Genomic DNA, 11101 nt, shown 5'->3' with positions numbered 1-11101 from the left:
TTTTTTTTTTCTTTTTTTTTTTTTTTTGGAGAGATTTTTGCTATAGGGTGCGTGCGCTCGCCAGACAGACAGAGAGAGACATTAGAGACAGAAAGCGAGAAATCACCCCCCAGGGGGGATGGTCACGCCGCAATCCCTTCTCCTCCATTCTCCTCTCGGGATCTTGGGCACGCACGCACATGCTCCTGGCGTGAGTTTTTTAAGCCACCGAGTTCGGGATGCGAACCGCAGTCGACTACGTGGGAGTCCAGCGACATAGCCATTACGCTAACTGCTGGTTCCCTTTATTTTATTTTATTTTTTTTTAAAGCTAGATAGAGGGTGCTTATGCTCCCTGAATAGAAATAGAGAGAAGTAAGAGGGAAGGTGAGAAAGCACTCCCCATGGAAAATGGTCACACTGCAATCCCTTCTCCTCCATATGCCTCTCTGAGATTTTGGTCATGCATGCACATGCACTCAGTATGTTTTCCAAGCCACTGGATCTGGGACTCAAACTGCAGTTAGCCATGTGGGATCCAGCTGCCTTAACCACCACACCACTAGCTGGCCCCAACCTACTTTTACATGCATGAAATTTAAGAGTCTGTCTTATTTAGTCCACTGTACTTAATATTCTTATATTTCAGTATGTAGAAAATCTCATGTTAACTGATACACTATATGTAAAAGCAAACTCTCAGCCCTTATAAAATAGTGATATCTTTCTAAGTCAGCACAGAGCTTGAACGTTAACAGGCAACCAGCTCTTTCTTTACAAGCTGAGTGGCTAAAAATGAAAGAAATTTGTTAACATTTTTGGAAATAATAAATGAACATAAATTGATTCAATCATGTTAGTGTTCTTCCCTCCTGAAATGGAAAGGCGCATTAGAGGTCTCTTCTAGTTCAAGCACTAGCGGTCTCTTCTAGTTCAAGCCCACTTTTAATGGGAGAAAGCTGACTTCTTCCAAATTAATCAAAGGTGAAAACATTTTCTTCAATATATTTCCATAATATATTAATAAAATACTTTGTCCTGCAGAATTAAACATTTTCTCCCCTCCATAAATCATTCTCTCTAGGCTAATAGATAGTAAGTTCCAATAAACTCTGAAAGTTTAAAAGTATGTAAAAGTATGTTCTTTAGGATGTTAAGGGTTACATAACATTTGAAAAGTATGAACACGGTCAAGAGCAATGTGGAAACACGAAGGTTAAACTTGCCATGCACATTTTCTAACCGTTTCCACTCCTCAATGCCTTTCCTGGGCCACTGTGCACTATGTAAGTCTCTAAAGGAGAGGAATATCATATGAAAATTTACTCGCATTACCTTTAAAGGTACCTGGTAACCCAGGGAACAGACCTCAAAACACATGGCAGGTTCATTCATGGAAACACCATGCTCTCTCTAGACTTCATGCTACTGACATGCAAAGATCATCGTAATTTATTTACCTCACTTTTGTTTTGTTTTATGCCGTGCCGTGCTACAGTAAGCTAGGCAGTGAAAAGAGGGGACGCTAAATAGATCTTACTGATGACAGAAAAGCACACAGTAACTCTATCTGAACTCTGACACTCACCAATAAAGGTCTTTGATCTTTTCAGAGATCTGAGTTTTGCTATCACCCAACTCCTACGTACCCAGTAACAGAAGATGCCAAATCACTATGTGATAAAAGGACAGAAGAGGAAAATCAAGTGTTCTGTTTATTAATTCCTAATAGCTACTCATCTCCTAATATCCATTATCTTTAAGTGGGGAGAAAAAAAAGAAAAGCCCAGATTTTAGATAGGTTAAAAATAGTCCTTATGGGCCAGCAGGTGGCATGGTGGCTAAGGTGCTGGATTCCCACATGGCTGACTGGTGTGCAAGTCCTGGGCCTGGTGGCTTAAAAATCATGCCAGAAGGGTGTGCATGCATGCCCAAAATCTTGAGAGAAAAATGGAGGAGAAGGGATTTTGGTGTGGTCATCCCCCTCCTAGGGGATGATTCCTCACTTTTTCTCTCTCTGTCTCTCTCTGTGGAGCACATGTGCTTTATGGCAAAAACCTAAAAAAGAAAAAAAGTTCTTATAATAGGAAATAAATGTTCTCATTTCCCCAGTATGTAACTCTAGGTTTGATTCATTTTCAGAAGATTACACAGCATCCAAAGGACGCGGTAGTGATTTTCTTCTTCCATACTCCACCCCCTGCCTCTTCAACACACCGATCCATTAAAGCTGATAACTGTCACAGACAGAACTGCATGGTCCAAGAGCAGTTGACTTCACATGGAAAGACACTTGGTGTGCCACCCAAGTCACAATGTATTTACGGAGTGCCTGCCGAGCGCAAGACAAGGTGCTAGGAAAGGGGGATGTGGCTCTCCTCCTCCCGAGCTCTGAGGGGTGACCGAGTGCTACACAGAGCCAGGACCAGTTGCCAAGAAATTCTACAGTGGAGGCACCCACGCTGCTCCAAAGGGCAGTGGAAGGCTGGGTTATCAGCTGGAAGAAGGGTGAGAGCAGCCCATGCAGAGAGAACAAGAGGCACAAAGGCTCAGAGGAAGGAGAAGGCGGGTGGAAATGAAAACGGGCAGGAGACAAGGCTGAACAGAGAGCGAGCCCCCAAGGGAAAGACAGCTGGGAGCTGGTGAGGCGGGTCAGGAACCCAGGGCCCAGCTCCTCAGGCCACCCCAGACATCTTCAGTGCCACAGTGAAACCGATTTACCTTCTGCGTCTTGACGTAATTGTTTCCAAAGCCTGTGGTGACACTCAGATATTTGGTCAGAGGATCAAGAGACTCGGGCTTTTGGTGGAAAATCCATACCTGGAAAGGGAGAGTGTCAGTGATTTCTTTCTGCTGCCCGAGGTGAGCGAGGTCAGTGGGGATTTATACTCAGCACTTGCAGAGCTTCTTAAACGAATGCTAAACGTCCCCGAGTATCCCTGGCTAACTGTGATGTCTTCATGCACTATTGCAATTTGAAGGGAGAAAGTAGGGCAGCCTGCTTAATGATATCCTTCGAAAATGTATTTAAAGCGAAATAATCAGTTTAAAGGGTTTCTTCCCTTAATTCCCAAATAAAACTCATAGCATATGGACTAACTTATTTAGAATTAATACTTGGCTTGGGCCAGCCCTGTGGCCTGGTTTTTAAAGGAGCCAGATCCCACATAACTGACTGAGGGGTTCAAATACTGGCCCTGCCAGTTTGAAAAACATGCCCCAAACCCCAACAGGATGGACAAAAGAGAAGGGACTGTGGTGTGACCACTCCCCATCGGAGGGGTATTTTCTCCTGCTCCCTCTCTTTAATTAGCACACATGCCTTCTGGCAAAATTAAAAATTAGTAATAAGAATAATCAATATTTGGCTCATGCCACAGTAACACACAAATCACTAATACAGTACTTCATTCATAGATAAGCATGCACATAGACAACACTCAAGAGATCCACATAATGGGACTGGCAAGTGGAGTGGTAGTTAAGGCAGCTGGACTTCCACATGGTCGACCATGGTTTGAGTCCCAGACCCAGCAGCTTAAAAATCACCAGTGGTGTGTGTATGTGCCCAAAATCGTGAAAGGAGAATGGAAGAAGGGATTGTGGTGTGGCCATTCCCCCTGGGGAGTGATTTCTTGCTTTCCATCTGTCTGTCTTTGTCTATCTGGTGAGTGCAAGCGTCCTATAGCAAAACAAAACAGGTCACGTATATAAGTATCCTTTTCTCTTTCTCAAGTGAAAGCATAATATACAGAATTTTTTACTTTAACAATATGCCTTGGAGGTATTTCCAAATGTTATATAGAGAGCTGTTGCAGTTTATTTTTTTAGAAAGTATAGTCCATTTTAGGGAGACAGTATAATATAATCAGTCTCCAATTAAAGGACACCCACGTTGTTTCCAGTCTTTACTATTATGAACTATATGGTAAGGAAGGACGAACACATCATTGAATATGAGGACATCTGTAAGATAAATACCAAAGTCGGAACTGCTGGGTCAAGGGTGTGTGCATTTTGGCTGCTCTCACCAAAGAGGCCTCAAAAGAGGCTGTATTCATTTCCCCTCCCCCTTGCCATGCAGAAGAGCAGTTCTGTTTACACTTGCCAGAATAGTGCATCGTCAAACTTCCTAGTCTTCGGAAGTATGAGTTGAAAAATAGCTTTTAATTGCAGTTTGAATTTGCCTTTCAGTATGAGTGAGTCTGAACATCTTTTCTTATTATTAAAACAAGTTCAAAAATTCTCTGTTCTTGTCCTTTGCCCATGATTGTTTTTCTTATTTTTGAAACTCTTGAATCTATTAAGAAAATTAACCTTTTACCTATAAGATGAGCGGCAGGGATTTTTCTTCTACTTTGTTACTAGTCTTTGAATTTTATTTATAGTGGGGTTTTTGGTCATGGAAAAATTTTTAATACTTACTTAGTTCCACTCAGGAAGCAAAATCTGACCCAACTACTCCAGCCTGTTCCTCTTCCTGGTTATTTCAAGAGTACTCGCCGCCTGATTGCACTCTTTTTTTCTAAGTGTAATTCTAAATTACTTAACGATTACTGTCTTCTAACGACTGCCGACATGCTAACTCTCAGTGTACAGTTGGTCTCTACCCTTGGTTTTCAGTGTTGCAGATACGCAGAATGAATAGCCCTTTAGGAATTCCCCACCAATATTTCTAATGGTTCAGCAAATATATTAAGGACTAATTAAAATATATTGGGTCATCGGAAAAATCATGATGCTTTACATAGAAAAACATGCCGTGACTTTTCTGATAACCTAATAGAAGCATTTGCTTCTACAATGAATTTGTGTCCCAACAATAAATGCATCTATTCCTGCAGTGTTTATCAAAACGAGAACATTAAGCCAATTCCCTTAATGTTTTGCATAGTTAGTTTCAATTCTGTCAAGATTTAAGAATCTACTAAGTATGGGCAGAATAGTGCCAGGCCTTCAAGTTTCTGAGACAAACAATAAAAATCCTGAAGGACCGAAGGGAGTGAGGGAGAGAGAGAGACAAAAAAAATTGGTACAACGGGATTTCTAACAGATGGTTTAAAGAACGGATGACAAGTTTCATTTTATATGACAATTCTGATCCATTAGTAGTGGCTGTGTTTGGGCTTCATGTTGAAAAATACTCAGAGACATTATTTGTACACAGCAAAAAATATTACGATCCATTAGTGATGTCTGGCATCAGTGGGAAAATACATGTGATCCGCCTGCCAAGTGTGATTTAAGGAAATTCTCTGGTTTCCTAATAATGTTAACAACTTGATCCTCTAATACTAACAGAGGAAAGAGACTCTTCATAGAGGGGTGTGCGAGTGGACTTTGTGACCCTACTCTTGACTTCAAGATGCATGATCCCCACGGAAAACTGTTCACTGACTGCCCAGCCACAATCCTGCTTTGCTGCTCCTCCAAGGGTCCTCTGCCCTGGCTCTCTCCAGCCTCCTGTGCATCTAGCTTGCACAGAAGTGCTTCTCCCACAGTCACAGTACCCAGAGCCATGGCAGATGATAAACTCTTCAACTTCGCTTCCCATGTTCTGCACTCAGCCCTCAAGTCCACCTTAGTCCCACGCAGAGCCCCGACTGTTTACAGAGCTGGCGCTATTATTTGTTTCCTGCCTAAAATTGTTTCTACCACCAGTGAACTCAGAGTTCACACCTGCTAACCCATTACGTAAGCCAAGAAAACCCGGGACATACCAGTGCTTCTGCTCCATTGTATGGTGTCATAGTGTAACTATTTGTAAAAAAGCGAAGCTGGGGAAAAGAAAAGAAGAGTCATTTTGAGGTGTTTTAGCAGGGAGTCATAAAAGAACTATTCATTTAAATTATTAGAAAGGAAACCTGCATTTCTGATTATAGAATATTTTTCAGTATCAAAAAATAAAGAAGTCAAAAGAGAAGTAAGTATCACTTAGGTCTCTACCACTCCCCGTCAAGCACTTTCAACATGAAGGTCAATAAGCTTCAGATCTAGGAACCAGCAGTTAGCATAATGGCTATGTCACTGGACTCCCTCGTAGTCGACTGTGGTTCGTGTCCCGGATCCGGTGGCTTAAAACTCACACTGGGCGCATGTGCGTGCGTGACCAAGATCCTGAGAGGAGAATGGAGGAGAAGGGATTGCGGCGTGGCCATCCCCTCTGGGGGGTGATTTCTCGCTTTCTGTCTCTGTCTCTCTCTGTCTGTCTGGCAAGCGCATGTGCCCTACAGCAAAAACCTCTCAAAAAAAAAAAAAAAAAAAGCTTCAGATCTCACTCCTACACCTGCCATACTGAAGGGACAGTTCTTCCAGAGCCCTAAGGGAAGGATCAGTTCCCGAAAGTAGCACTTTCCAGTGTGTGCTGGAGAAACAGGAGTCTGTGAGCTTAAAATGCAAAGCAAAACAAACAGCAGCACAGCTCCATGGCTGTACCATGCACGATCATCTTCTTCTTGAGAACCTTCTTTCTTTGTTTTTTTAGGGAGATATGTTTGCTACAGGGTATGTGCACTCACCAGAGAGACAGAGTGAGACAGAAAGCGAGAAATCACCCACAAAGGGTTATGGCTACGCCGTGACCCCTTCTCCTCCAGTCTCCTCTCAGGATTTTGGGCACGCACGCACACGTGCCCAGCGTGAGTTCTAAGCTGCTGGGTCTGAGAGTCAAACTGCGGTTGACCATGTAGGAGTCCAGCGACGTAACCATTATACCATCTGCTGGTCCCCTTGAGAACTTTCAATGCACTTGACTACACTGAAAAGTCAGAGAAGCATCTAGTTCAACACTGCTGAATATAGGTTTCCCAAAATCATGAGGAGACTTTAAAAAGTTCATGGAAAGAAAGCACAAGTTTATTTGGTGCTGCAAGAAAATTCTGAAATCTATGCATAGCTTTCTTATAATACATTATCCATGAACATTTTGAAGTATATTATTAGAGAACTCTTGGGACCTACAGGGCATGATCAAAGCAGCATCCCTTTGAAAAGAAGTGGAAACTCAGATGGTGAAACAAGGGAAATACCAGGTGGTAAAAAAGCAGAGGTTACAAAATAGGGAACTTCAAACACCTCAAGTAAAATGGAATTCTGCCACCTCCAGGTTCAACTTTTTGATCATTTTCCAACTTTCAGGCACAGGCATTAGGTTCCAAGCTGAAAAGATTGCATAAACTAAGAAAAGAAGTGTTCATCACTCACCAGCCAGATGATTGGCATGAGCAGTGTCCACACAAAGGGAGGCAGAATTCCGTATGTCAAATTGGTCTTCACAAGACCCGGGCACACTACACTGGAATACAGACCCTGGGAGCAATGGGGGGAGAAATAGGCTGTTAATTCAGTATATATTGGTAATAGGAGAAATTCACGTGTGAGCCAGGAGGCCAGAGGATGAGTAATTTATGCTCTGAGTTGTCCCTGAGGTTGGGCAGACCAGCTCAGTTTAGCCATCATACACTGAGAACCCACTGTGACAGGCTCTCAGGACGCAAAACTTAGTAAGACAAGGTCTCTGCTCTCACAACCCCTACAGTACAGAATACCAATTGTGAAGCCAAAGGAGACCAGTAGAGTCTGATTACCTGAGTTTTCCGTGTTGTTGGCTTAATTGAAGATCAGTTTATCAGTCTTAATAAACATGTATCATAAAATGGCACACAGAGTACAGTCAAGAAGAGTACAGTGTTGAAGTCTCGCCTTCAGGAAGTTTCTTCGCTTTTTTTTTTATTTCTTTTTTTATTTTTTTCTCTTTAAATTTATTTTTTACATTAACTCACTATATATCATTGCAGCATACAAAATGAATTTTCCATCCAGAATACACTGTGTATTGGCTCAATCAAGCACATCAACATACGTGTTCTCAGCAAATAATTTTCCATTTATGTCTTGTATATGTTCCCTTTTCTTTTTTTTCAATCCTCGATTCCCTATCCCTCACCCTCTTCCATGTCCCACCCTCCTCCCACATTGTCTCTGGTATCCATGGTTGCTTTCTATGCCTTTCCCCCCCATTTAATTGATTTGGTAATGAACTTAATTAGTCTAAATATTTCCAATAGCTAGCACAGCTGATATATACATATACATGAACCCAAGTCTGACTTTAGGCATAAACCTCAGTGAGTAGAATGAACATACTATAAAGTAGTACCCAGCTGGGGATATATAGTTTACTGCAGTCATCAAATGAAGTTTTTGAGCAGGCAACTCTAGACAGCTGAGCCTAAAGTAAGGTCTGCTTTCCTTTAGGTACCTTAGACCCATGCCTCCAGCCCAATGGGTGTTACTGGCATCAAACAAGACCAAGGGTAGTGTGTGTTGAACGAAGACCTTCTCCAAGATCTCTCCAACAGGTCTTTAGTGGAGAACTCATCATTTTTCCTTTAAGTTTATTTATTTATTTATTTCTTCCATGAGCGAGAGAGAAAGCACCCCCAATAGAGTTTCCATGCTATGATCCACCCCCCAGTTCCAGCCAGCCCTGGATCATGGGCAAGCACACACCTGGGGTACTCAGGGAAGTCTCTGGACACGAACCCAGACTTCCCATGGGGGTCGGCCCCGCAGAGCACCAGTCACCACCTACCTCCCTCAAGCCCCTCTGGCTGATCATTTAGAAAAGTCTGTCTTATAGAGTATCCCAATTAAGTCAGAGCCTATGTCAATAAAAGGGCTCTGCATGATCTATGGGAAGCCCCAGAGCTATTATCTTAATATTCTATTTAGTTTAAGTTTTACTACTTTTATCTTTAGGTTTGGACCATTTTAACATACGTGTATGTGTACATGTGTGTGTGGGAGTGTGTGTGTGTGTGTACCCTTGCTGTAGAGAGACAAAGAGAGACAGTAAAAGGGAAAGTAAGAAATCACAACCCCCCTCGAAGGAATGGCCACACCAAAGTCCCTTTTCCTCCTCCTCTTCTTGGGATTTCTGGGCACGCATGCACATGCTCAATGTGACTGTCAAGCCACCAGTTCAGACTTGAACTAGGGTCAGCCATGTGGGAGGGCAGTGCCTTAAACACCACACCACCAGCTGCCCCTTAACTCCTATTTTTATTCCTTTCAATCCCATTTTGCATCTTATATAAAAAATAGGAAGACCCATGTAACACAGACAGTTCAATGGAGAGACAGCAGCCTGAGCACCAAAAGCTGGAAGCTTCTCTTACTTTTTTTGGAGATACAGAGGCTCAGCAGTACCTGACATGGCACCCTGGAGAATCCCTGAGTTTACAGGAAAAAGTAAGGGCTAGACGTCATTGTTGCCCAAAAGTTCTTCTAAGAAAACTCTATATTTTGCCCTAAAAATTTAGATACAGGAGAAAAAGAGACAGAGAGAGGCACCCCCAATAGAGTCTCCCACCAAGGGCCTCCCTAGTCTCAGCCAGCCCAGATCTCAGGCACGTGCATGCCTGACATGCTCAGGGAGGGGCCAGGACACGATCCCAAGACCTTTCCCTTGTGGTTCTAGCTGAATCACTGCTGTGCTACTGTTGGCCACAACATAGACAACATTCTGATGTTGACAAGTAAAAGAAACAAAGAAGACGACAGTCTGATCCCAAACTGCAGCCTTCCACATTTTTAATTACAGGGAATAAATTGTGCTGGCTCTGAGTATTTCTCTATGGCTAATGTGGAGGATCATCAATGGATGATCAACATCTGTCAGGCAGCCTCTACAGAATGTGACAACAGTTCCAGTAACACAGGTTTCAATAGGAATCCCTAATGTAGTTCTTTTGTGGCTTCTTCTTAAAAGCCCAGGAGGGGCTGGAGAAGGATGCGATGGTAAGTGCAATGCTCTGTGAGGCTCACCGACAGGGGACTGCTCCAGTTCACGTGCACAGACCTGCCCGTGATTGGTCTGGCTGAGGTGGGGTGCTTCATACATCTCTCGATCTGTCCCTCTCCCTAATTACCTCATTGAAGAGATAAATAAATGAACTTTAAAAAGCTGAAGAAGAAAAGACGTCTTGAGCTAAGAACCAACCCCAACAGGTTTTAGGAGGGAACAGCATTGCTCAATCTCCTTTCTTTTGTAAAAGATGAAATCCCAAAACTTACTTGACAATTGAAATTACTTGACATGAAATCTCAGAGTTTATTATGAAAGCTGATCTATTCTGACCTCGCTCCCTTATAAGTTTCCAGAATACCAGGAAGCAGCTGTGACAATTTTTCAAACATTTCAAAGAACTTCAAAAGGACGCTTACAATTGGATCAACACACTAAGCCCAGGCTGTAGTAATAATAGCCAATGCACACAAATACACACAAAAATATGCACACACATATACATGTGTATACAGACACCTACACACATGCACATACCCACACACACTCACTTTCAAATACATGTACATATACCCACAAAAGCCATACATGAACACATCCACCCATACACAGGCGCATGTGCAGACGCACACAGGCCCACCCCTGCACACACACAGACACACACACTCCAAGCACAAAGCACTGCTATGGAACCGTAACTGATTCAGTCAATGCTCCCACAAACCTATCGGGCAGTCACTATTGTTATCCTTACTTTTCAGGTGAGGAAATTATTATTAATCCCCCTTGGGGGATTAAATAATTCACCTGAGGTTATAAAGCCAATGACAGAGCCAGGATTCAGGTCCAGTTCTAGAGTATTCTCTTAGTTTCTACTTTATACCATCCTGTATTAGTTGGTTACTATGATGTAAAACAGAAACATCAGACATAGAGTGATTTACAAAGAACAAAGGTTATTTGGCTCAGATTCTGGTAGGTGGAGATTCCAAAAGTATGGAGCTGCCATCAAGCCAGCCTCTGGTCCTGCCTCATTACATGGTTAACAGAAGCAGAGAAGGCAGGCACATCAAAGACAGGGAGGGGGGAACCAGCAGTTAGCGTAATGGCTATGTCGCTGGACTCCCACGTAGTCGACTGCGGTTCGTGTCCCGGACCCAGTGGCTTAAAACTCACGCCGGGCGCGTGTGCGTGCGTGCCCAAGATCCCGAGAGGAGAATGGAGGAGAAGGGATTGCGGCGTGACCATCCCCCCTGGGGGGTGATTTCTCGCTTTCTGTCTCTATGTCTCTCTCTGTCTGTCTGGCGAGCGCAC

General features: G+C 43.1%; 1 protein-coding gene across 1 annotated transcript in view; it reads right to left on the bottom strand.

Moving 5' to 3' along the window:
* HSD17B7 (hydroxysteroid 17-beta dehydrogenase 7) overlaps window positions 1–11101 on the bottom strand; it is a 26724-nt gene that overhangs the window by 1101 nt on the left and 14522 nt on the right. The window contains exons 6-8 of the mRNA XM_006142248.3: window positions 7183–7287; window positions 5700–5756; window positions 2701–2799 (exon numbers count right to left, since the gene is read on the bottom strand). Coding sequence (XP_006142310.1) covers window positions 2701–2799; window positions 5700–5756; window positions 7183–7287 — 261 coding nt within the window. The remainder of the gene's footprint in view (window positions 1–2700; window positions 2800–5699; window positions 5757–7182; window positions 7288–11101) is intronic.

This window comes from Tupaia chinensis, unplaced genomic scaffold (genome assembly GCF_000334495.1).
Source record: "Tupaia chinensis unplaced genomic scaffold, TupChi_1.0 Scaffold000070_1, whole genome shotgun sequence".
Classification (NCBI taxonomy): domain Eukaryota; kingdom Metazoa; phylum Chordata; class Mammalia; order Scandentia; family Tupaiidae; genus Tupaia; species Tupaia belangeri.
Note: the sequence above shows the minus strand (reverse complement) of the source record. Positions and strands in the feature narration are given on the sequence as shown.